Raw genomic sequence first — 27,504 nt, 5'->3', positions numbered from 1 at the left:
AAGGAAGAGCTCCTTGGGATGTTGTTCCTCACACCTTGCTGACACAAGTTCTTCCACAAGGTTGCAAAGCCCTCAGGAATCCCAGCTACTAATCTCTGCTCCCACACAGCGCACTTCCTAAGTGGGAAGGATCCATAGAGCTACCTCTCTCAAGCAACACAGAAAAACCATCGTAACTTCTGATTCTCTGTCCAAAACTGAGGAAAAGAAAAGCTGGGGAGAAGATTGGCATGTGGTCACTTCTTAGCTGATCATACCTGATTTAGTTCAGGACATGAACTAAGATTTGAATCCATTCCAAGTTATGGAATCAGATGGATGGTAAATGTAGTTTACTAACTGAACAGCTCCATTGGATACCATTTTCTTTTTTTTTTTTCCCTGCAGTGCTGTGACAAACAAGTTTATACACAACTCTAATACTCTGTTTCAAGTTTCTGCTTTCAGTTGTTCATAATTTTGGTGCTGTCAAAACAATGTTAATAAGGTTAAGTTGCCTGTGTAATAAATACTAAAAATATCAGAATTAACTCTGACCCTCTGTGTATAGCAGAAAACAAGCTATCACATAGTATTTTTTCTGTAATTCATGTACTGCATTGGGAAAATGGTAAGCTACTCTTTCTAAGACACTGATCTGGTTCCAGATCTGTTTCTCTCCCTTATTCTGCCACAAAGATGTTATACAAAATATCATCACGAAGGTGCCTTTCTGTGTTTTAGTCAAAAGACTACCTAAGCTTCTTGAAAAAAATCTGGGACCATCTTTTGCAGCACTTCAATGAAACAATCATGTTTCATCTAAGTAAATGGCTAAACCCACAGAGTTTGGGTTTGACCATTTTGCTTGCATTGTTGTACGTACAGGAATACAGATGAACAGTTTTGCAAGCCTTATAGTCCATCAGTAGCTCACAGACCACAGGTTAAAAAGCACGGTACTTCAGGATTCACTTAAGCTTGTTGTAGCCTTAATTTTGACATTCACTGAAGAAAGCAAACTTGATTTTGAAAGCTTAGCATTTTATTGTTTATTTGTATGTTGTCACAGATTTTGCCTACAAGGTTTGTAGATGGCTCGGCTTGACTGCAGGACACTGTCTCTTTAGCTGCTTCACCTCTGAAGCAATAAGCATAGCCATTTCCCCCAAATTCTTATGTATAGATAGAATTAGTTTAGCTTTGTGCAGTACGGTTGCTATTTGTAGAGAGCATCTTCGAAGAAAAAGAAAAAAGAAACATTAACGCCTTCCTATTGTTTCCTGCATTTCTATCATTTGCTTTCTTTTTTTGTATCTGATACAACTAGAGAAGATTTTTTTCCCAAGCAGAGCTAAGAATGAATCACTGTGATTCTGCATTGCTTCTGACTTCAAGACTCCTTGAAGTCCCTCATTCACAAAGTGAAGAAATCTTGCTCTAGGGGACAGATCGTATCCCTTGACTCAATGATCACAGAAAATCCACCCATCTTAGGCAGTCTTCTATAGTACAGAGGAAGAATCCATGCTGAGAAAAATCATTGTTATGCAATCTGTAGTGAGACCACTTACCCACCTATACCTCTTGAGCTCCATAAAACTTACACACAAAAGCTCTTAGGTAATGGTCATGGGACGCACCACCTTCTCCCTCACCAACCATGAATCTTAATTTTCAGTCCCCTGTGAATTAAGACCTGTAGGAAACCAATCTTGTATTTAATATACAAAGCTATGGCAATTACTGTGTGACTATCAGAAGACTAATTTATCTCAGGTTGAAAGTATAACTTATAACAATTTATAACAACCTTACCCAGAGTGTTAAAAATGGTCTCTTTCTATCATGTAACCTATGGAAGAACATCTTCAGGAATTAAAAATACCCTCCAAAACATATCATGCTTCTTTAAAAATTCATGAATTATATTACTTACATTGAGTTGTGAATCAAAGTGAAAACTAGAATTGAAGTGCATAATTTCTCATGTCAGACAGCTTATATTCTTGATATGTGAATAAAAGGAAAAATAAGATGATGCAGAGCTTTCCTATGACTCTAAAGGAGATTCCAGCAGAGCTAGAGTCAGAACAAATTAAATAATTCTGTCATTATACTCTTTGAGTGTACCTAGGTTAGCAATTTTTCCATGGAAACTTTCTGTTTAGATTTCTATTTTTCACGTAGCCTTACTTTTTGAAGTTACAGTACAGCGTATACTGAATAATTAATATACTATATAGTGTATATTGAATATACTATCTAGTTGAGCTTATGATATGATTATTTTTATAAGTAATTACATATCATATATATGCAATCCATCCCTTTAAGAATAACATGTGACCCTGATTGTACAAACCATTTACAGAAGACAATTATTTTACAAGGTCTTGGTTATGAAATGATGAGGTGGATTTTGTAAACAAAAATAAAAAGGCAAAGCTTGATCTAATAAACCTGTATTTCAAGGAAGCAACGCAGAGAGAACTAAGTTAGTATTTACTTGTGAGTGTTATGTGTTAAGTACTGCAAGTGAGGTATACTTTACTAATCTGACTCAAGCCAGAACAACAAGCCTACTTTATTCATTTGGTGCTTCTGTTCCATCTAGGAGATATGATAGTTGGGGAACCCAAAAACAGACACTTAACATACAAAGCTTTGAACTCCCTGACATATTCAGCAGAGAGGTCAAAGTTCTGTAGAGATTAAACTTTTCCCATAGAAGGTTCAGGCACGCTGTCAAGGCGGCCAGTATAGGAAGTCTAGTGCAACAGCTGTCCTGCAAATAAATAGAGGACAATATTTTCCAGGGATTTGATATCTTCATCAACGCTTGTCAAGATGGACTTAAGCCCACAGAAGAGCAGTCCTCTGTAACAGTGAATTATTTTTTTCCTCTAGGCTATACATATTTATTCACCCAGACAAGTTTGAGTTTGCAGTACCCCCTGCTGTCTTTGAGAAATCCATGTGTTTTCTGCTGTTCAATATGCTTGAGTTGTCTCACATGCATAGATGACATCAGTCCATTTTCCTGATCTATTCTTTTCACCTATCTTGCCGTAAAAATGGACTTTTTCAGCAGTAAAGCTGCAGTCTTTTTAAAGTGAAGATTAAGTTTGCTATATACAGCTTATTTGCAAATCCACAAAATAGCAATGAAATGTTTCACAGAAAAATGTATGGATCAGCAGTTATCTGCAAAACTTCATGCACAAAAATGGAGCCACATTTAAGCCCCAGCAAAAACTAAAGCAAGTAAAAAACTTGAGACCTGAAGAATTTAAAATGTATGCTAGCATAGAGGCTGAAACCTCCCATGGGCCTTGAATGCTCTGAAAAAGTTATATAGTTTATTTACAGTAAATTAAAGTTTTTGCTTCAGTCATATTGACATTCCTAGATGAAGAAATGAGGGAGGTAAAAGGTACCAGTCTATGAAAACCAGCATAGCCATTCAGCAAATGCTGAAGATCAACAGGACTTAATATATTTACTCAATATATTTATAGTGCAGTGTCCATAATACAGAAGCTCATTCAAAGATACATATGCCACAAGAAATATTCTTAATTTCTTTTAAAACCCTGCCAGGATTTTAGTTTTAACTGGTATTTGCAGTGAAAATATAAAAGGCAAGAATCTATGCTTACAAAATGTTCAAACTGGTATTCTTAGGCCATATTGCAACCCAAACTCCCATGGTTTCCAGCACGAACTACACTTAAGGAACGTGAAGTATACTGAACGTATTATTTCGGCACACATCTCAAATAAAATTCCATAGGCCAGCTTTGCCACTGGAAGGAAAGAGATTTTTGTGAAGGACAATAGTACTTCATGAAAGAACCTTTGGCCAATTAACTTAAAGGATGCCATCACCTGTCTCAGTAACAGACTGACAAAAGTTACTTTGGTAGTTGCCATTCATAACAGGACTTTTAAAAATAACCCCATGCTCTATGTTGTAAAATATTGATCATAATTGTTCATAAATGGTCAGCTTTACTGTACAGAGAAGAATTACAATCTACTTAGCAGTTTTTGAGATTTTTAAAAAACTTTTCAGGAAAAGAAGAGGAGAGTAGGACTGCCTAATTATTCATGCTTAGAATTTGCTTAGAGCAATATATCATGCAACATTAAAACCACAAAATCAGAGAATAATTTAGGTTGGAAGGGGTCTTTGCCTAGAGCAGGTTTCTTACAGCCTTGTCCAGCAAGTTCAGGCACTCTCCAAGGATGGAGATTGTTCACCCTCTCATTCCAGTGTTTGATCACCCTCATGGTAAAAAAGGTTTTCTTCATATCTGATTGGCATTTCCCATGATCTAATTTGTACCTGTGTCACTTTTCCTGTCACTGTACACCACTGAGGGTCTGGTGCTGTATTCTCTGCACCCTCCCACTAGGTGGGTCGCGAGAATAATTAAGATCCCCTCTCAGCTTTCCCTTCTGCAGGCTGAAGAAAACCTCTCCCTGCATATCAAGTGCACCAGTCCCTGATCATCTTGGTTGCCCTTCACTGGACCCACTATAGTATGTCAGTGTCCTTATACTGTAGGGTCCAAAACTCACAGGTAACATGTAAAGGCTATTATATATTCTATAATATACATACTAAATATGCAGATGTATAAAAGCAGAGACAGAGAGGGAAAAGGCAAAAATACTTTGCATTCCAAAGTGGTATTGTCTTTTGATTAGACTTTCATTTTAGGCCCTCATTATTTCTATTCAATTGTTTTCACTATAGATTCAAATTTAATTATGCTTAATTTTCATTTAAATAATTGATTGTATCTGAGGCAAAAAAAAAGTTGCTATCTGTGGGTCTTAAACTGCAGGCACATTTAATTCTGGGTGAAAAATCATAACGCTGTAGTTGCTTTTCCCTTTTGAAGGCAGAAAGGTAGAAGCCAAACTCTGAAAACACTCAAATTATTTAAAAAACCATGAAGTGTTTGGGAAATTAGCATTAACCACACCATTATTCTAGAACACACAGAGTGAATGTTCATACAGTCACCACACATAACAAACGAAACCAAAAAACCACCAATGTTCAGTAATGTGGGCTGGCAGTGACAAGCTAGAGCATTCCCCCGTGGAGAGAAGGCCCTTTCTGGAGTTTACTTCCTTCTAAGATAGCATGGCTTCTCGCCTTCGCAGGTCAGTCCAAAGAGCTTGCTTTCAATTTTGTGGTTAATATACTTCCAAGAATTATTATTCCAACTGTGAGGGGGAACTCTTTTCTTAAGTGATATAAATTACCTTGTGCAAAAAGTGGTGAGGACAGTCTTATCCTGGTCCAGGCCAGGCTTATTTCAGTTTGTGTTACATCAACTACTTTAACCAAATGGAGACCAAACCATTTCTAAACCAAATAAAATGCCTTTGTAGAGGTCTGAAACTGCATAACCTAAGTAGAACAGTTTGGGGTGGATATAATACAGGAGGCCAAGTTTTTGTAAAACCTTATACAGTGGAATAAAATTAGAAATGGGGGGAGGGGTTGCATTATGAGGGAAATCACTATTTTGCTCCTTTTTTTTTTTTCTTTTTTGCTATTATCATTGTGCTTAGCAATGGATCAGGACATTTAACAATGCCTTTTTGAAAAATTCAAGAAGCTTCCGGAGATTTTATTTGGAGAGACATCTTTTTTCTTTTTTGTTTATCATCCATGCACCACTTCCAATTATTTAAATATTGCAGGTATTTGCAGAGGTACTTGACATACTACTACAAGCATTTTCTGTAAGCAAAACACTGGCTTCTGCATGTTTCATTATTTTACTTCTCTAATGCCTTTTTCTCTTTCTGATCACACTAGTAATGTAGCCTCTGTTAATTTTAGAAGTGAAAGACTTCTAAAGGATACTGCACCTTGCCTGGGTACTTATTAATGCCTGTTCTTGTTAAGTGATTATACAAAGATTGTTTGTACAAAGCTCCACTGGCTTAACTTAAATGGGCTCTTTTTTTAAAAAAAAAAAAAACCAAAACCACCACCACTATGTATTTAGGTCAGTACAAATTCCTGGTTGGAAACGTTTAGATAATCTGAAATCTTTAGCTACATAAACTTTAAATACTTTACTGAAAAAAGCAGTGTCAATAAAAAACTTGTGCTAAAATTAAAAAAGTTGATTTTAAGAAACCCAGTTGCATTTCTGAGTAAATCGGGCCTGGCAAATTCCCCCCACCTGTTTTTATTTTCAGAGAAGGAAGCACGTCGTCTCACTACTAGAGTTGTACAGCTATAACCAATCGCTCCATGAGCGTGCAACCTGATTGCTTTTCTTTTGTTTCAGATGGAATTGAAAGGAACAGCTTCAGCTGCAGATGAACTAAATTCCCGTTTGCAGAGATTTAGTGATTTCTGCTTCTTCTTTAAGGGTTTGCAATCTTGCTGAAGAAATTTTTTAAATACTAAAAGAAAAAAATAGGTTCTCAGAGATACAATAACTAAGGTGTGCTTCATCTGTATTAGGCAACACATAAACCTAACTCAACAAAATACATTTGTAGTATTTTATACAGATCTGTTAATAATTAGGTATGTTGTAAGTTTTACCCCTATGCTTTTTGCTATATAGAACCACTGCATCATTTTTTTTCAAGTTCTCCTAGCCTCTGACATTACTGAGGCCTTCTCACAGCATTAGCCCTTGACTCTCCCGTTAGCACACTGAGAAGGCACAAGGCACTGATCTGCAGTCCAGAATTACAAAATACAATCTCCTCTCCCTGTTAGGTTAAACGGCAGTTTCATCCTTGGAACACCATGCTGTCAGAAAACCTGGTGCTCCACTAAACAAGCAGACCTATCAAAACCCTATCACAAATAATGTAAACATATGTGTGTGTGCATATTTTTACACGTATATATGTATATGCATATATGTATACATATATATAAAAGAATGTATGTGTCTGTGTATAAAAACAATATAAACCCCCTTTGTGAACAGTTCCCAGAATCCCAAACATCAAATCTTTGCTCAAACAGCACTCAGCTGCTACAAGCAAAGGAGTAAAGTAGTCCTGAAACAGAATAAGCTTGGTCTACTACAAACCAGGGAAAGAAGATCCAATGGCCCAGGGTTCTACAGAAAACTGACTTGTCACTACTCTTTCCTTAGACCATTCACTCTCAACCTACTTTAAATTTAGGGATGCCAGAGAATCCTTGTGCTGCTTCTAATGAGTCCACAAAAAAACCCCAAGGTCTTTGTTTGTGCCTCTGTTAAAAAAGCTTTAAGGGATCTACAAACACTAAAAAATTACGGGTTTAAGCCAGACACCTCAGCTGGCCTCAGGTGCATTAGTGTACCATAGAGTTGACTCGGCTAATTAGAACTATGGTCACTTACAGTTTCACAGTTCACAACCAAGAGCTAAAAATGAGTCCGGAAACCTGAAGGAGAACAGTGTAGACCATAAGGAAGACTTACAATATAGCTGGGAAAGAGATGATGCTTAATAAGCAAACCACCCATTTTTTCTGCAGTGGCTCCAGTTTGTTTGAGAAAGTTTTCTAACAGACTAGTCTACAGGAAAATAACCAACATGTATAATGTTACAAAACTGCACTATCCTACTGATTTACAATACCTTCACAATCTTCTTTGTACTAGTTGTCAGCTTCCCTTTGCACTGGGTCTTCTGTCCCACGAGTTCATATCTCAAGATGGAATGAGATTGATCACATCCACCCAACCCCTCACTCCCCCGCCCCCCCCCAAAAAAGTATGGCCTTGCCATCCTTGAACAGGCAGCTTCTATCCCTGCTGACAAGAGAGGAAAGAATGAGCAGCTACGCATCTAGCAGGGTAGTCCAAGACTTCCTGAAATCAATGAGACAGAAAACCATCATTATTTCTTCCAGTTGTTGTACCATGTTGCTCTTGCTTTGATGAAGTCACAACTGGTGGCTCTCATATGCATTAAATGAGGGGAAACAGCAGGTACTGTATGGAACTCAGTGAGGCGACAATCTCTGGCCACTGGAAATGCTCAGCAAGATGAGAATACCACCATCCAAAGAGTAACATCCAAGACAAAATCATTTTGTGATCCAAGGCAATAAAGACGCTTAATGCCATCAGCACAGATCTTAACCCATCTCCAGGAGGAGATGCCACTATCTCTTCTGTTCCCCACTCAGCAAACAAAATGATGTGGGTCAGGAAGCACTGTGGCCAAAAGACAGTATGTTAACTGTCCTCATACAGCCTCAAAACTGAAATGGAAAAATGCTAGGTAACATCTGGTAATAAGAAGAGTATTGGGTAACAATTAGCAATCGATTATCAGTAGACAGTAAGGAAATTGTGTGCTTCTTCAAGTTGAGAGTTTATGGTTCTTAAAGAAACATTGACAACTACTGTCACTACAGGACCCAACATTTTTCCATACACTTCCAGAAGTAAAAAGATGAGCCTCAAACAAAAGGAATTAGAAGTGCCCCCAAAATGTCTATTATTCCAGTGAGAAATGCTTGCAATGAGAATGTGGCCCTCTGCACTTCTACTCCTCCCCTGCAAACGAACAGTTCTGACAGAATTAAGCAGCATCACTCACAAAGTAAGAGGCAGTTTTCTTGCAGTGAAGGATATTCAAACAATTTGGATAAGCAATGCTGGTCTGGACTGACTTAACCTGTCCAGCAAAATCAAATCTGCTGATTATGATTATGCAGATGCTGTGGTGAGAACATAAACTTCCCCATTTCTTAAGCATGAGAAGTCTGGCCTGATGAATCCAGAAATAGATTTAGCCTGGAGCGTTCTATGAAATAGACCTCTCACTTGAAAATAGCCTGCACAAGCACAAGTCCACTTTGCAAAATGAAGAGGGGCACTGGAAACATGCTTAAATCAATAATAATGGCAGTTTTCATGGATAGATAGTCCTTAGATTCACTGAAGTCCTTAAAGACAGGTCCTTAAAACTCACTACCATGTTAAATGCTCCCACCTGGAACTTAAACAGCGGTGAGTAAAATAAAGGCCATTTTCTTCCACTTGACCAAACCGTCTACATTTTTTGTAGACCAATAAACTGCCCTTTTTCCTGGTTTTGATTTGTCCTGGCCTATTAAGACAATACACAGCAGTTAAATACTGTCACCTACACTAGCCTCCTGTGGTCCTCCAGAGATCATTATTTTTATGCTCAGATGCACCGCTGGGAGGTGGGGGAATACAGCGTGCAGACCCTTCTCTGGGCTCATCACCATCATTTCACCAAAGAAATCATGCTCTCAATAATTGGGTTGAGCCACCATCATAAACCTTCTGCAACATTAAAGGTGCACAAGACAGCCAGTGCAGAATCAGGGATATTGCCTGAGTACTAATAGTCCTTTCAATATGCTTATCAAAAAAACCAACATCCCAGAGGAGGGAGGAAAAAGTATTTGGCTTCTGCTTTTCCAGACAGCAGAAAAAAAAAGAAAATCAGAACCAAACCAAAGTGAATCATAAAGTCCCCACTGCCAATTTTGATAGTTTGACACTGCAGATCAGAGGGAAGAACTGTACTCAGAAACCATCATTAATGCTGCAAAGCAATTGTGAACTGCATGTAAACCCATGAAGGTGTGGAACCCCTCCGACCTCAGCTGGGGTTAGTTAATGGACGGGGAAAGGAATCTGTCTGCTTTCTATGATCGGGGCCTAAATCAGCAGTAGAAAACGTGCAGTGTGAATGTTAGGGTACGGATAGAGTTCCACATCACAGTCTGCTCTACTCTTGTCTCTGAAATCCTACCCCAAACGAAAGCTCCAACAACTTTTACAGATCTATGATCATTTACTTCAGCTGAAAGAGCCCTTCTAATCTAAGTTGAAAGATTTGATTATTCTTTTATCCATATAAAAATTACTGTGACAATGCTCAAAGGACAAAGCCAAGCAGCAACATCTGACTGCTAATCCAGTGAGAAGACAGAAAGAAAATAGTTATATACTAAGAGTTTTTAATTAAATTATATTTTTTCTGAGTTTGTACATCAAAGAATCATCTCAGGTTTAAAACTTAAGAGGCAATATTTGTGTGTATACTTCCAAGACAACACAATGTGGAAATGTTTCTCAAGCTACAGCTAAGCTGGAAATGTGCCACACAAGCCAGTTGAAGGTGAAGTGTGAGCCTGCCAATGCTTGAATACATTTTTACTATCATCATAAGGAGTCATATCAGTTAAACATGTAAGAAGCCTCTAATTCTACTCTTTGATAGATTCACACATCTATATACCCCAAAACTATACAAAATGAAGTACTAAAAATAGAAGTAGAACAAAAAAAATCAACACATGTATGCATTGGTGAACCTTTTTCAGAGAAAAGCTAAGCAGGCTTTCTGTTTATTAACCTTTCCAAGTCTTTTTCTGGTACAATTTTTTGTGTTCAAATTATATACTGGAAGATGGATTGGTACAGAGAATGAATTAAGCACAAGTAATCTGAACTCCAAACAAGAGCAAAAAGAAGTGAGTGACCTCTCACAAATAATATCCATTCTCGTTGGACCACATACAGGTGAAATGCAGGGATAAGGATTTTTGTTTCACAATGTCCTTTGATACTTTTGTGGGGATAGCCGTAGTCTAGTTACAATATTAACACACAGCAACTGGAAAAAGAACTGAAGATGTTGCGATTGTTATCTTAGATATACATAAACATATATTATAAAGATACATTTCCATATAAGAGTTTTGTAAGAAAGAAACTGAAAATTAGTAGGGCTTAGTATATAGCTTTTGGGGGTGTTTTTCCTTCTGTAAGATCAAGTATTTCAATTTCCTTGTTTTTTCTTCTGCATAACTGTAGTTTGAAAAAGTTGCTGTTGGACAGTCAGTAGTTTGTTTAGGTTGAAATATGGTGAATTTGTGAGATGCAGATATAAAAGCTGGAAATAAGAAGACACTTTAGCATTCTACCAGTGCTTTATAATACCTTCCTAAAGTACCACTAATTTATCCTCTTTTATTTCATGCCTTTCCTCACTAGGAGCTCCTGGCATCTAACGTAGAAGTGTGTTAGCTTCTTTTGTTTCGTAAGATAACTAAATCAGGAGATGGTCTACAGAGTGAGTAATGTCCAAGTTTGTTTCCAAATACTACATTATGTATAGGCATTTTTGTTTGTTTGTTTATAAAGCAGACCCATGACTTTCCCAGACTATGATGAGTAGTTTTTTGTTTATGTAAAGCAGGAGCTTCTGCAGCTGTTTACAGATGATATTCTCCAAAGTGCTGAATACCTAAAATCACACTGAAGCCAGTGGGTATACACCAGTCAGAACGTACACAAAATGAGTGGGGGTTTCAAGTAATTGTGTATCTTGCAGCTTGCAACTCTTATACATTGCTGTACTGGTGAGGAAAAGGATAAATTTTGTGGAAACATGCCAACTTTTTTTTTTTTTTTAGTGTAAGATTTATGACGTAATACATACTGAAAGGTATCAGAAGAACACCTTCAGCCCTCACAACTGTGTATTCCTCTGAAGGAAACAAGGGAGCTTTCGGATCATCTTGGCACTTCTCTTCAGTGGGCATTCATATTTTCTATGATACAGAGTTGCACCCCTTGCCTAGAATGGCAGACAGCAAATAGCATCTTCCTGGAAGCGTTAGATCCCCAGTCTTGACCATCTGTCATTTCCCATGTTTCTCATACTTTCTCTCCTTTCCTTTCTATTTTTTACTTTCTATATTTTTACTACACTGGCGAGTTTCCTCCTTTGGGATTTTTTTGCACGACACTATTATAATTTTCCACCGTAGTGTTTCTGAGATTTTTCTTGTTACTCTTCTTTTCCTGTTCAATAGCTACTTCCAATGATACAATGTATTTGTGGATTTGAACAGGTGATTCAAGTAAACCATGTGCGGCAATCTGCCCAGTGGAGGCCACAGTATCTTCATAGGACCTCAGCGGCTACTGGAGAACTCCATACATTTTCACTAGCTGATGTTCTTCTGTTCTTTCATACAGGATTGTAGTGGTCATATTCAGTCCTCACAATCCATGTGATGATAATAGGCATGTTATTTGTATCTCTAATTTAAGCTGTCACAAGAAATACACGTTTCTTTGACAAACTACCCTTGGTGGTGATTGCAAGTGATGTGCAATATTTATGCAGCTGAGCTTCTGATAGTTCATTGGCCATGGAAGATCATGAGAGCTTTACTAAGATGCGGGTTTCTTTCCTTTGCAAACAAATCTTATTCTGAACTGTGGATCTCCTTTCTAATGATGTCAGACTCCACAGTCAATGATTGCCAACCCTCCTGTTAACAAAGTTACCGGATTTCCTTTCCTTAGAGATTGAAAACCATCCCTAGTGCTGTAAATTAACTTTATGCCAAAGCAGCCTTCTCCCTAACCTAGTTTAAGAATGTGAGAAAGGCACGTCTTTTAAGAACAGGAAGAATCCCCTGTGTAATTGCCTGCTTGAACACTAGGGATTCTCTGACCCTACATACTATTTAGCAAGTGGATTTTTGCTGGCGTCTATGCCTCAGTGCAGAATTCTCCCTGTCACTGGTATTCTTGGCTCAGTGAAGAATTTTTAAATGGGAAATGCTCAGGCTAAACAGAAGAGAGTCTGTTCTAAATTTGCAGGCTCTAAAATACACAGCTCCCTGTGACTAGGAAATCCAGAAACGAAGGACCTGGATTTTCCTAGATAAATTTTGATTTGGGGCAGAGGAATAGGCGAATAGGAAGGAAAACATAAGATGGCATGAAACCACATGGGACTTGTGTACCACGTCTTTGCACTCCAGATCACTGATGCAAGTTAGAGTTGCCTTAGGATTGCTTTAAATCACCCTGTAACTACAGCATCCTAAATGATCTTTGAGGTCAGAGGATGAGAGTCGACACTCTGTCATTTGTGATGACACTTCTACTCCAAACAAAGAAAACTAGGAAGTGCTCATTCTAATTTATGATTTATTTTTGTGAGAATGATGCTATAATCTCGATGCATTTTGGAATTAATTTACCTTTAATTTACTTAATTCTTATGTCAGTAGATGCCATGAAATCTGCTTACAAGTTGGGTACACCATTTATGAAGTGAAAGTGGAAAAGGCAAAAATTTCAGAATGACATAGGCTTCTGCATTTTTCAGATGCTGTAAAAGCTATTAAACTGAAAGTTTCACTCTAGTATTCATCTTTATTAAAGAACAAGTTTACCTTTCATTGAGATAAACTTACAAATTTGAGTTATTTCTCTAGCCAGTTATTTTTAAAACCATATGTTAATTACCTCCAAACGTCTGAACGAAACAACATGAAGGGTTTTAGTAAAGTATTCCACTATAACCCATAGTAAGAATAGAGTAGGTTATTTAATACCTATATAATTGCGCGTTCTTGCAAGAGACCACTGAAATAGCTTTTATTTTACAATTCCAAGGCAAACTAACACTGTAACAATGGTCTATGCTATAACATCATGTTATCTCCAAATTTCCTGAAGTAATCAAAACAAGAAAATTCCTTTTTCCTAGGCTACAGGTAACTGGAAATACAGAGGCAACTTTGATCTCCTGTTTATCTGAAACTTTGTCCTTCTGAAAATGTGGAAGTCTCTCAGAAAGTTCAACGAAGCAGGATTTCTGTCTATTGTTTTGGGGCATCTGGAACTAGTGGGGAATACAGTGCTTTCCCAGCTTAACATTTTGTTTTTCCATTGCACCCTGAAGCTACACAGTGCACTGCCAAGAGAAAACTAATTCAGCAGTATAAATTAAAAATAGGATTCTCATGACACAAACTGCATAAATATGTTGTACTTGTATAATTATTTTGCAGCAGTGATATGTCTCTGTTATGAAATCTTCCCAAATCGTGCAACATTTCTTATATGGCCAGTATGCTGAAGCAAGTAGAGATAAAATGATTAAAATTGTTATTGAAAAATGAATCAGTAATTTTTTTAGGGGTAGGTGTTGTCAACCATTTCTTTGTAACAGCCAATTATGCTTGGTTTATTTTTTCTTCAGAACAAACATAAGTAGATATTTTCAAGTATGACTTCAATAGTGTAAAAATCAAAACTGTAGTAAGACTGCAATTTTAAAAGGTTTCACAGATTGATGTTATCCTTGTGCAAGAGTCATAAAAATCTTTCATTAACACTCCACTATTATCAATGCAGCTGAAAACAAGTACTTAAACTATGCTTTTAAATAAGACTCTGAAGCAAGTATTGGCTTTTCCTTAGAGGGGTGGTATCTTCAATAAAATTCTTATGACACTCAAAGCACCAAGGGCAGCAACTATCAAGTTTCTCAAATTCAGATGTCTAGCCTTCCAGAGAGTGCTAGGACAGAATAACCAGCTTTTGGGAATCCAGAACAGTAGTTGGTAGCAATCTATCCCCCAAAAAGGCCCAGCAGTTACAGCAGTTAATTACCATAAAATAACTACTAAGTTATTAGTAAAAATTGGTTATTAGAAAGACCAGCAGCCAAAAGTCATTGAAAAAGGTCTAATAGCCAGACCACCCAAGGAGATAAGGGATCTAAGACCATAAACCCATCAGTTTAAGGAAGAAATGAATTTAAATTACTCTAAACACATTTCTCACTTTATCAAAACGGACTTAAAATGATGCACAAAGATATGAAGAACAGATGTAGTCCTAACATACGCATTTGTAAGCAGGTAATCAGATGATCTAGAAATCTTCTCAGTTAATCAGCTCTTAGCCTTGTACAGAGGTCTGAATAGCAGCACATCCTTCCTCTTTCACACAGTCCTGCTCTCAGTTGTGCCTAACAGTCTGCTTAAGCTGAAATAATTGTTAAACCAAGACTCTTAGGGGTCTTCAAAATAACTTCTTCTAAAACAAATAAAACAGGGCTTACCAGCCATTTGTGCTTTTTCTCAGCTCCATTTATTTGAAGTATCCTTTAAGATAGCTATTACCACCTCTGAAAGGGATCTGCTCAGCAATTAGCCCTGGCTTGACAAATCACTTTGGTCTAATTTCCATTTATTTCTCCCACAGAGCAAAAGACAGGGGCAACTACTGAGCACTTTGGCAGTGTGTCATATGGATACCCTTGTTCTCTATCCCAGTAAAGCTTGAATAAGAAAATGATCATTTATAATAAAGAACTTCCAAATATATTTGATCAGGTAAGCTACTGATAAGAAGTTTGATAAAATTACTTCATCTCCCAGATATTTGAGGAAAGAACAAGTACAGGGGGAAGAGCACGTGTTCCTTCTACAAACACCACTTATTATCAGGACATAATGTATTTTGCCTGTAATAACCAGATGGTAACACAACAATGGTGAATCAGGGACGCTATGAGTTGTTTGGGGCATTCTTCACTGGGTTTGTTCATGCCCATCTGTGATGTGCCTGGTCCCTTGCCTTGACACCGAAACCAGGGGCAGAAGGCCCTTACGTAAACTGGGAAGAAATCCCTCCTGATTCTACGGAAGGAAAAAAACCCGTTCCAAGTGCTTAAATCATAGGGGAAAAAATGTGAAGTGGTTTAACTAACCTAACTTCTAGTGAAGCCATCAAAGCTGAGTATCTACAAAATCAGGCCCCTCAGAGTCGGAGAAATAATTTCATCAAAAGATACTGACCTGAATCCTTACCCTATGGGATACTAAGTAACTCCTGACTCTCAAGCTCTTCCTGATGGCTGCAAGTTAAGTGCTCTCCTGAGTTCAAAAGGTCTCAAAACCCCAGAGAATTTAGCAAACAATGAATGAAAAGAGACCTGCAGCTAACTGAACAAGTTCACATGTCAGACAGCAATCATTACATTGTCTATTGCTAGCAGGTGGTTAACCACCAATGTTTATTACTTCACAGCTACAAAACCACTTTGATTTCTCTGTAGGTGACCAGTGTTCTTTGTTAACAGCTATTAGAAGTTATTGCTATCAACCCAATGTCCATCACAGTTTTGTTTCATAACAAATAGACTAAAATACACATCTGTTGACCTTGACAGATCAGCTACACGAAATTCTTAATTTAATACTCATTCTGATTATTCTCAATTTCCTGCCTTATAAATTTTCTATTTGAATTATGCCAGTGATCAACACCCAGACAGTGCCTACTCATATGCAAACAAAAATGTAAAATCTACAGTCCTGATATTGTTTACAGTGCTGAGGATTCATGCTTACCAAAACCACTATAGGTTTAAAAAGGCCTATGTGTTTGACCATGCAAATTAGTCTCCAAAACTGCAACTTATTACAGAAGATGCTTACCTTACCATTTTACTCCTCCACTCATTATTTATTGCTTTATGTCTTGATCACAGGGACACTTGCATGTACGTGATTTTTGTGGCATTGTTCACGACAGCAGCTTGGGTGGCATGAGTTTCCAGGATCATGGCCTTAAGCAGGAACAACTCCTCCTTTGCTGAGTCAACTCATAGTGAGAAAGTTCCTTTGATAAAATCAGAAAGACAGTGGAGAAATTAGAAGAACAGTAAACTGTGAAGTAGCTATGCTTGAAACAGGTGGATCAAATAGCAGATGTCTGATACCAAACCTTTACGTATTATTCAAAAGAATTACACGTTTTCATGAAATGGGTAACAGCAGCAGTTCCCCAAACCTCTAGAGTACAGGTCAACCACAGTCAACCTTGAAAATGTACATACTATGGACTACCATGTGTCCACGTTACCTTTTTTTTTTTTTAAGCGCAAAATCTACAATATCATTATTGCTCTGTGGTTCAGCGTCTCATGGATATCCAAACTCTATTTACAAACTCTAGCTCTGTGTGTTGAAGAGAAGGCTTCTACACATGATATTTTTCTGGAAAATAGAGTTTGTGCTTGTTTTGTTTTCCTCGATATAAACTAAATGGAGTGGATCAAGAAAAACATTGAATGAAGGCAAAACATCGGAAAAATATTAAAGTGAATGTGTAAGAAAATGACAAAAATAATGTCCAAGATAAAGCTTGTTCTCTCACCATGAATGAATAGGTTCTCTGATATACAGGACACCAGGAAGTAGCTCCAAGACTTTTCATGCTTTAAGCAAATAGGCAAGTACTCATCTTTCCCTTCACTAACCACCTTGCTGTGGTTTTGGGCTTTGCTATTCTCTGGCTCCCGCAGCACTGCCAGGAGCATCCCCCCTGCACTGTAGCTAATAGAACAGGCAAGGGCTCTGCTTACTCTTAAGCACATGCTTACTTTTACAGAGATGAGAACAGCCTGGGACTGTTACCCATCAGCAGGATCAGTGGACTCACGACTGTACCATTAAGAGAGCCTTATGCAGATTTTGAGGATTTTTTGTCACACTTTTGCTCAAAATCATTAATAACACTGCAGAACCGTATAAATATGAGGAAAAAAAGAGAGGATTATAAAACAGAAGTGGGAAAAAAAAAGCCTCCCTGACAAGCAATTTCTTTTTTTTTTTTCCCCCTTTTAATTTTAAATAAAGCTGTCTGTGAATTTGAGCCTAGGGAGACCTTCATTAAAATCAATTAATCAGTCAGGCTCTCTGCTGAATAGCTTTCTGGAGACAAGAAGTCAAAACAGGGTTTGGGAGCGAGGTGCGAGTGACTTCTGCAAACTCTCCCCTCAGGGCCGCAGCCTCACACCCCTGCCCCGCCTAAACGGGCATGTCGGCGGCCGCCGGGCGAAGGCGGGAAGGACCCGGCCCGCGGGCTGGAACCGGCTGCTCGGGGGGGCCGGAGCCCACCTAGCGGCGGGCGGGAAGACCCCGCTGCCCCCGAGGCCTGGCCGGCCGCAGGGCGCGCAGGTGCCCCGGGCCTCCGGCTCGTCAGCGGGCAGGTGAGGGCTGTGTCTGGCGGCCTCCGCTCCCCTCAGGGAAGGGGCGGCCGCCCCTCGGTTTGGCGGCCTCGGCGGGGACTGGTTGCTTCCCGCAGGGCGGCGGAGGTGACGGCCGCGTCAGGAGCCAGCCCGCCGGCCCCAGCACCTACCCCGGGAGCGGCTCCCCTCGCCTCGCCGGCCACTGCAGCAGCCCCCCGCCCCGCCACCACAGGCTGAGGGGGAAAGTTAGCGGCGGGGCGCGCCCTCCGCCCCTCCCCACCCCCGCTCGGTGCCGGACGGCAGCTTCCGCCGCCCCCGCGGCGAGGAGGCGCGGGTGTCCCCCGGCGGCGGCGGGCGCGGAGGGCGGCCCGGGTGCCCTGCTCCTCCCGCTGCCGGCGGCCGCCGCCGGGGCAGCACAGCTGTTACAGAGCCGCGCTGGTCCCTCCTCCCAGCTGCGGCTGCCTCATCTCCCCCCACCCAGCCCGTCCCTCCCCTCCGCCGCTCCCGACGCTGCTGCTGCCGCCGCCGCCGCCGCGGCCGCCACCTCCTCCTCCTCCCCACCCCCACCCTCTCTCTCGCGCTCCCCATCTCTCTCTCTCCCCGTCCCGTTCCCCCCTGCCCCCGCCTCTCCCCGCCCTGCCGCCACCGGCCCTGGCAGAGCAGGCACCGCAGGGGGATCTCGATGTAACACCATGACAGGCATCGCCGCCGCCTCCTTCTTCTCCAACGCCTGCAGGTTCGGGGGCTGCGGGCTCCACTTCCCAACCCTGGCGGAGCTCATCGAGCACATCGAGGACAACCACATCGGTGAGTGCCCGGCGGGGCCGGGGCAGGGGCCGCGGCAGGGGCAGGCGAGGGCAAGGCAGGGCAGGGCGGGCGGTGGGGGCGCCCCGCAGCGGCGGGCGCGGGGGGCGTGGGGGCCGCGTGTGCGGCGGCGGCGGCGCGGCGTGAGGCGGGGTGGGGGGGGGCACAAGGTGCAGCGGGAGCCGGGGCGCGGTGGCGGCCGCCCGGGGAGGGAGGGAGGTCGGTCGGTCGGCGGACGAGGAGCGGCAGGAGCGGTCCTGCAGGCGACGTGGAGCGCTCCTCGGGGAGGCGGCGTGCGGCGCGGCGGCGGCATGGGTGGGTGCGGGGGAGGCGTGCAGCCCGCCGGCCTGGCGAGGGGGAGTTAGTTTGCATTAGCAGGAGGGAGTGCAGAAGCCCGGAGGAGGCGGTGGAGCAGGGAGGAGGACGGGCACAGCACGCCGCCTGCTGCTTCCGCCCCGGCTCTGGCTGTCAGGGCTCCAGGGAGGGAGGGAGGGAGCCGCCGCCGCGGCAGCCATTCCGCTTCCTCCTCCTCCTCCTCCCGCCGCCGCCGCCGCTGCGTCCTGTCAGCGCTGTTGCTAGGTGTGGTGGGGAGGACGGGTCGCGCTCCGGCCGCGCCGGCCGCCGCAGCACTGGAGGCGCCTCTCGGCGGAGCGACGGCGTGAGGGAGGCCGGGGCCGGCGGCGCGGTGGGCGTGGAGGGAGGGCCCGGCGGCGGCGGGCGGGCGGGCGCAGCCCCGCCGGTGCAGCCCCCGGGGCCGGCCGGGCGGGAGGCGAAGGCGGCCGCGCGGGGACGCGCTGCCGTTACCCCGCGGAGCCCAGGCCAGGCCACGGCGGGCGAGCCGGGCAGCGCCGCGCTGGATCATCACCTGTAGGCTCCCCGACCCCCCCCCGCCGCCGCCGCCGCGCTACGGCCGCCGCCCCCCACTCCCCTTAGCTGCCCGTCCCGCCAGGGGCGCGGGGGCGGGGACGCCGCCGGGCCTGCGGGCGGCGGGGCGATGACTCGTCAGTGCCTTCCCGGCGAGGGCGCCTCATGGGCGGCGGGCGGGCGGGAGCGTGCGCAGGGGCCGCCGGGGCCGCCCCTCGGCAGAGCGGGCGGCGCCCAGGGGAGGAGGGGGCGGCGCGGCTCCCGGCCGGCCGCGGGCGCCAAGTTTCCCTCTCCCCCTGCGGCGGGACCTGCCTGCCCGCGCCCGGCCGGGCCTGAGGCGTTCCTGGCGTGCGGGAGGGTCCGCCGGCCGGCACCGCGCCGCCCGCCCCGGCTGCGAGGGGAGCGCCTGGGCGCTGCGCCGGGCACGGCACTGCCGCGGGGCCGCCGCCGCCCCGCACCTTGGCGCTCCGGCCTCCGCAGGTGCGCTGCCGCGGCTTCCCCTCCGAGGCGCCTCGGCTTTCTCTTTTTGCTAATAAAATGTAATGCTTAAACCGCCAAAATTTGAGCTACTTCTTTGAAGCAGACCGAGTTTTAAAATCGGGGGGGAGAGGCCGAAGTTTTAAGTGCCCAGGGGCTGGAGACTCCCGTGTTTCACTAGAGATACAAGGAAACGTGCTGCTGCAGCACCGTGCCTTGCAGTTTATTAAGTTTTAATAGGCGGGCCTGAATACCTGAAAAAAATGACTGAAGCTTAAATTGCAAGTGTAATGTTACATTAATGTAATGTTATAGGTCAGCGAGATGAAAGGTGTGGTTCTCATAATTATCACGATGCCTAGTATGAGGTAACAAAACCACACACCGCAAAACTCTGTAATTTATGACTCGACGTGGTGCAGGCATACTGTTGTGATATTGTTGGGGTTTTTGTGGATCTCAGATTCTTAGCTTTTCCTACACAGTGTGCCACGTTACGCCAGTAAAGCTGGGGGGGGGGGGGGGGGGGAACAGTTTCCTAAAATGAAAGCTCGTAAGTCATCTAGTGTGGCCCTCAACTGGATTATCAGCCTTTAGGTGCCACAGCCCACAAGGTGTCAGAAAAGATACGGCCCAGCCCATGTGGTCTGTGCATTGCTGTTTAATCCCCGGTCACCAGTTCTGAGACTTCTCTGCAGAGAGGAGCTGAAATACTGTAATTTCTTAATAATTGTGTATTCTACAGCCAGTATTCATTACTTTTTTTTCTCACCTCAAAGTTAAAGTATTACAGATTGAACACACACATACATTTAATTGAGTATGTCTTTGCCAAGACTTGCAGGACACACAACTGAAACTTTGCACGTACCGTGTCACACATGCAGCTGATTCAGTACAGGCTGGTGGAGAATGACATAAAGTCACTTATGTTTCATCTTTAATGTTTCACCTGAGTGTGATGGTAGGTTAAACTTGACCTGCTTGTGAATACAAGATGCAGCTGTGTTATGTTACTCACCTGTGTCAAATACTGGAGGAATCAGTAGGGAGTTACACTGGTGGCACTGGGTACGGATCTCAGTTCTCAGGTGGAGGCTGAGCTGTATGGTTTGGTGTGTGTGAGGGGGTACTGGCATAGCTGGAAGGATGAGAATCTACAAAAACTCACCAGAGAAGTGTTCAGCCAAAAGGTGGTTAACCTGAATAGGAGCTCATGTCGGAATTACTTTCTGGGTAAGTCTGATGCAAGCAGCATCCAAATTTTGCTGTCATACAGGTCTAGAAATATGTGCTAATTTTTTTGCTTTAAAAATGGACTGTATTTTTTGGCATATAGAGCAAAGAGTAAAATACCATATAAAGATGTATATTGCTTTGGACATTCTGTGTGTGTGCTGCAGGAGTAATGAAAACTTGATTGAGTTAATGTATTCCATTATTAGCTTAAACTGAAGTGGGTGAGTGCTGGGCAGGTGGTGTTACGGTGCAGATAATAAACTTGATGCTGCAAATAACTCCGGTGGGAAGGTGTGTATGGCATGGGCTCTTGATGATCTGGTTGCTGCAGTGCTTCTGCTCTGCCACATTTCACGGGATGGGTTGGTAATCATTCACTTCATCAGTGGAGTGCTGCTAAGAACTTCATCATTTTTCAGAGCCGTATTGTGTCTCTGAAAAAGTGGCAACAAATACTTACCAAGGGATGTTTTTTTGGTCAACCTTGCAAGTAAGGCTCAATATAAGGCAACACTGTTGGGGCATTCTGGGGACAGAACATAATTGGTTTCTTAAGGATTCTGTAGTTGCTCGTCTTACGCATAACATACACTCTTGAATAATCATATGGTAATGAAATAATTCAGTGTACAAGTGTTTTTTTTCTCTTAAATTGTAGTGGCCACCAAAAAGTATCGGTGCGGATAACTTTGGGAGAGTTGTGCCCATTGGATTAAGTATTTAACTCTGAGGTGGTGCTATGCATTATCGGCTGCTTTCTGGGGTTGGTGTTTATGTATTGAAGACTTGGAAGAATTAGGCTAGCTCGGGAGTGGTGCTCTGGTGTCTTCTGTGATGCCCTACTGGTGTCTTCTGCAGTGAGACCTTCTGCAGTCTCTTTTAGTCTGTAGCAATACTATCAAACAGTGTATTCACACCTTCTGTGGCTCACAGCTGAAAAGAGACATGGTTATTTAAAACTGCTGATTAGTAAATGCTGCTCTGTGAGCTTTTTCTTCCAGCATGTTGTCCAAGCAACCTAAAATGCTGTTACCTTCTCTGCGAGTGTGCCGAGAAGAGAGGCTGTTTGTTAGGCCATCTCGATGCCTCTTGGTTTTAGCTGCTCTGATCCCTTGTGGGTAGATTGGTTGACTTTTCTGATGTTTCTAGTCTGGGAGCAAAAGGCCTAATTTACTGCTGTTTGCCAGATTCACACTGTAAAATGGAATGGACTTCATCCAGGCAATTCCCCATAGTAGTGTCAAGAGAGGAGAAAAAAAAAAAACCAAACACACCACAAAACCCTCTAAACCCAAAACCAAAACCCAACCCTGAACTGCTGAGTATTCAGCTGCGCCAACATGGCAAATTTTACTGCATTTCTGCAGTCCTGGCTGTGTCTTCAGCTGTGTGTTAAGAACAGCACCTCTGGTTGCATGGAGTGTTTGTGAAATGACATTTAAGTTTAAACGTGGTATAAGTAATCTTCTGGGGCATTTTCAGCTGTTCATAGAGGTCCAGGGGGTCACACGCTTTTGATTCTTTGATTTCTGGGTTTTGGGGGGGGCTTCCCCCCACTCCAATTTGATTCTTCCTCAATCTACCCATAGCTGAACTGCATCCTTTAGAGTGTGTGTGTGTGGGGCGAGTAGCTCCTTAAAGCTAGTTGCCAATACAAAGTTTACTCTGATGCTGAAGAGCCAATATTTAAACTGAATCTCTTAATCAGATTTTGGTGACATCAGTTTCTTCATTTTAACTTTTGCTTTGTATTTATAGTTGAAGAATATTTTCAATCACATGTGCAGGTGAGATGGTTGCTTCTATGAGCCACTATGTGTTCACTTGGTTCATGAGTACTGATACGCCATGTGCATCTGTGTAGCTGTAAGGCTGTTGTGAGCAGTCCTGCTTCTCATGAGATTCGTCGAGCATTTGAGGAAATGGATGTGAATGATATGAGTATCGGAACATGCAGTGGTGGACCCAGAGATGGAAAAGTGGGTAGGGAGAGATACAAAAGGTAAATCTGAAGACGCTGCTATGTTAGTGGAAATAGAGTTTGTTAATGGTATTGCACTGAAACTGCTAGAAGAATTTGAAGGGAAAAAAACCCCCAAACCATCTGCTTGTACAGTAATTGTACAAACTGAGATGATCTACTGTTGCTGAGTATCTCATCATAACTTTGTAAGAATTCCCAGTGTTGGATAGCTTCCAGCGAGGTATTTGTGTAGTATTGGTGTTGGAACTGGGAGCTGTGATGCTTCTCGTCAAAGTTGACTTGATTCCCAAATATTAGGATGGGTCCTGCAACAAAACAGTACTTGCTGTAGGAGCAGAGGCAGCTGCTTTTCTAAGTGGTAGGATTAGCGGAAAAATAAAACTTCTTCAATAGAAGAATAGTTGCAGAAGACAGACCAAATGAAATACTACCCATCGGGAAAGTTCAGGTCGTATCGAGCAGGAAGGAGGCTTATGAAATTCTGTGTTTGATGGTAACTTTGACATTTGCTACCCTTCAGTGCCTTCAATTCTTATTTAATAGTAGACAGTCAAGGGGCCAGGCTGCACAGCAAAGAGCTCAAGTGGTTTAATAATCCATTGCTGAATGCATGCAGGTTGCTTAAAGTTGGCCCTTTCAGTATTTTCTCGGTGATGCTAGTAACCCTTGTGCCGTGTCCTTGCTTTGATAGTAAAAGGTGTTGAATTTACAGGCTGGCTGTGAGCATATGCAAAAATGGCATTTGGTGTTGCTAACAAGCGTGCCTTGCTCCCCTCTCCTGTGTTGCCCAAACTTCCACCAGCAGCACGTTGGATAAAGTGCAGGATGACGTAGATCACAATTCTATATTGGAGCCCACAGTATGTTGTGTAAAACAAATATAAAAAAAATGCAACCCTTTTATGTTGCCAAAGGTGAGGATGAGGGGCTACACACCAGCATTTACGGTCTGCCCAGCAAACTTAAGTCTGTGTGAAAGGTGTTGTTTGCTTGAAGCTGAGCCCTTCAGGAGAGTGTGAATCTTGTTTAAGTGGTTACTGTCATGTAACTTTCTTTTAGCGTTTGCTCAATGTGTAATTTAACATGAGACTGGCTGTTTTAATTGAAGAGGTGATAGATCCTAACCCAAGGCTTTTTACACTGGGAATGATGTGGCAAGTAGGTGTATGGCGTGCTTTGTTCCGTGTCTGGAAATGGGAGGGCGGACCCGAGCTCAGTTGCCAGTAATGCACATGAACGCGTGGCCTTGCAAAATAAATGAACAGTTACATGTGTTTACCTCAGCAGTGGTACTAATTATGTTCATGGAAAGCAGCTTTCTGCATTTCTGGTTACATTTATCTGAAGTTCATCCACAGTACTTTTACATCTGCGACTTTTGTTATTTATTGAAAATGCATTTCAGAGTCATGTGGAAGGATGTATGTTCCAAGGGTGTTAGTTACTCGCTTTGCAAGTTCATCTTGTGAGAAAGGCTCTTCTATTTCAGGAAGGCTTTCCCATCAAATAGTCTTTTTTGACTAACAGTTCCAATCGGCACTTTTTTCCCCCCGCTTGTAATCTCGAGCAGAGCAGGTTTTTGGATTATTTTCCAGTTCCAAGTGTGGTTTCCTTTGCTCTTCAGTTTTGAATTTAAATTGTGGTAAAATATAAGTGCAACATTTATAAAAACATTCTAGGTTATATTAATCGTATGATGGTAAATGGAATTGCCATTAAACTTTAACTAAAACACGATTTTTGATACTTCTGTGAAGTGAAATCTGTTCTTGTTCTGAGGTCACCAAGTACATCGAGGCTAAGGCATGAAGTGTTTTAATGGCATAAAGCTTGAGTGGTGTATTTTCTAGGAAGAAAGTGCTGAAAACAAAATCTGTGAACATGCTGCAAACTGTTTTTTCCTTTATAAGAGTGAAGGCCTCACATAAAGCTAGTAGGGATCTTTCCTTTTTCCTTCCCCGGCTTGAGTAGCTTTGGGTGAGGCCCATTGCAGGGCTGCATCCCTACCACTGGCAGAGATTGCAACTCCTGTGCACCAACAGGCCTACAGAGATACAAGTCAGAAAAACTAAAAAACCATCAGGTAACTTGTGGCAGAAGGTTTATACTTCACTTGTGCGGGGCATACTCACCTTTGTGGGGGAAACTTATAGTGATGATAATTATCATGTGTATTCTTCTGGGCGTGAGAGGATGTTTTCGTAGCTAACCTGCAGTCCATACGAGAATTGTAAAATAATTAGGTGGCCGCCAGTCAGATAATCTTTTTTTCACTTCGTTATTTCATGGGGAATGTGAAAAGACCAGGAATTGTATAAGTAAAAATAATTTGAGGAAGAGGTGATGCTGGGAGACGAAGGAACAGATCTGTTCAGTCTGTAGACTTATCTTACCTACTGTTCCTTCCTCTTATGTAATATAATGCAAGTACAAACAAGTAATCAGAAATATTTTGTGTCAAGCTGCAGAACACTTTAATGCAAAAGAAATAAACAGTGAAGGCCAGCTGCTTCCAGTGTACTCTTTATGTTGCTCCTGAGTGTGCTTTTTTTGTTTGTTTATAGATATTTTTTTTGAATATGCTTTTTTTCACTGGGAATTAGTTTTATTTGTCTCTAGTAAGCAACGGTAATTCAAAATTTGGATGATAAATGTCTAAGTAAATAGCGGCTATATACACTTTGTGAAAGGCAGAGACAGAAATTTTAGTGTTAATTTGAAACAGTGGCAATTAGAGAATTGATTTGATAAATCAGCTGTGTTTAACAAAAAAAAAAGTCCTTGGTTTTGAGGGACTGTCTCAGTGAATAATTTCACAATTAAAATTAAACCACCAATTCCTGTTACTCAGTGTCTAATTCTATCTTGGGACTTTTGGAAATGCTTTCAGGGGACTAGATGTGATTTATTACACTTTTCTTTAGTAAAGAGAGGCTGGAGCAATATTCTGATCTGTAGAAGTATTATTCCAGTTTATGGTTGAATTATTTTTCTTTGCTATTACTATTTGTGTTCTTACCCTGAATTCTTAGGAGGCTCCTTCTTAACTTTGTGCCATAATAAACAAGGGGAATGGGTTTCTTCACCAGGGTTGCTGATGACACCGTGGTGCTGTTGGTGTCTCTGATGAGTGCCCAGGATGGAGTGTGTTACTACTGTGCAGTTTCATTTAAGATACTGTAATTCATTGAAGAATTAATTTGACTTAAGTACAGGTGTTAGTTATATCTTTTTGATGTTCCAACTTGTGTTAAAAAGGATGGAGTAGACATAAAAGAAATTTAGCAGTTTAAGGGGAAAAATTGAGTGGATTTTGAAGCCAGGCTAGTCAGTTCTCTATGGCCAAAAAGATTAGAACTTAATTGTGCATGAATTTGGAAGCATTTCTTCTGATTTTGGGAAAGATTTCACTGCATGCTAATAGAGGCCATCTTATTTTTTAAGTTTTCTGTGAAAAGCGGAGTGCTTTCATTTTGACATGTTGGCGTTACTGAAACTGCTCCAACAAAATGATTTTTTTTTTTTTTTAAATTTATGAAATATTTGGACACTTCTGAGATTTCCCTCTCCCCTCCCCCCATTTTCTTTTCTTTTTCCCCCACCCAAGACCTCTTTGTCAAACTTAAGTTGCAAATGTTTCTGTTCCTTCTGGAAATTAATTTTTTCCCCCAGCTTATTTTAACAGATAGTAAAAATTCTTTGACTAAAAATTGAACTGCTGAATATCCAGGTATGCTGTGGAAAGGAGAAATAGTTGTAAAGTATCACATCTTCAGTACTGTAGTCACCATCTTACTTTCTGGGAATTACCCCAATAGAAGCAAGTGGAACTGTAACCCAGAAACCGGGAGGTGGTTTAAGATTTAAGGTGGGTTAAGGATTTAAGACGCAAGAGATCATGCTACATAAGATTGGCATGGGCCCATGAATGTGGACCGAGCCCATCATGTGGTAGATGACAGTGGCATTCAGTGAATAACACTATGCCATTATTTCAGTTATTTTGATGCGGTCCTGCTGTGTATCATCAGAGTGTGTGTGTGTGTATTAGCGTTATGGGAGTGACCTCACAATGCATTTAAAGCCTTCATGTAGGTATGAGATGCTTGACGGCAGGTGAAAGCTGCACACCGAATTACTGCGGTCTACCCTTGCTTACTTTGTCTTCAGATCAAAGGACTGATGTCAATCCAAGTGACAAACTTGTAGGGAAACCCTGACAGTTCATATGTTTTTTCTAGCAATCTGTTGGAGAAGTGTTGCAACTTCCCTACTTGCTGTTCAGTAGAGAAGTGTCTGCTGCCTCACAGGCATCATTGATG

General features: G+C 42.2%; 1 protein-coding gene and 1 long non-coding RNA gene across 2 annotated transcripts in view; one reads left to right on the top strand and one right to left on the bottom strand.

The window, feature by feature from the left end:
• Nucleotides 1-10,320: 10,320 nt before the first annotated feature.
• On the bottom strand, nucleotides 10,321-16,417 carry LOC130148200 (uncharacterized). Its single transcript, XR_008821491.1, has 2 exons — nucleotides 16,280-16,417; nucleotides 10,321-12,080 (listed from the first exon to the last, which is right to left on the bottom strand). It is a non-coding gene; the product is annotated as an uncharacterized LOC130148200 (long non-coding RNA).
• Nucleotides 16,418-18,374: 1,957 nt separating this feature from the next.
• JAZF1 (JAZF zinc finger 1) overlaps nucleotides 18,375-27,504 on the top strand; it is a 195,148-nt gene continuing 186,018 nt past the window's right edge. Inside the window, exon 1 of the mRNA XM_056336513.1 lies at nucleotides 18,375-18,621. Coding sequence (XP_056192488.1) covers nucleotides 18,507-18,621 — 115 coding nt within the window. The 5' untranslated portion in view covers nucleotides 18,375-18,506. The remainder of the gene's footprint in view (nucleotides 18,622-27,504) is intronic.

This window comes from Falco biarmicus, chromosome 4 (genome assembly GCF_023638135.1).
Source record: "Falco biarmicus isolate bFalBia1 chromosome 4, bFalBia1.pri, whole genome shotgun sequence".
Lineage (NCBI taxonomy): Eukaryota > Metazoa > Chordata > Aves > Falconiformes > Falconidae > Falco > Falco biarmicus.
Note: the sequence above shows the minus strand (reverse complement) of the source record. Positions and strands in the feature narration are given on the sequence as shown.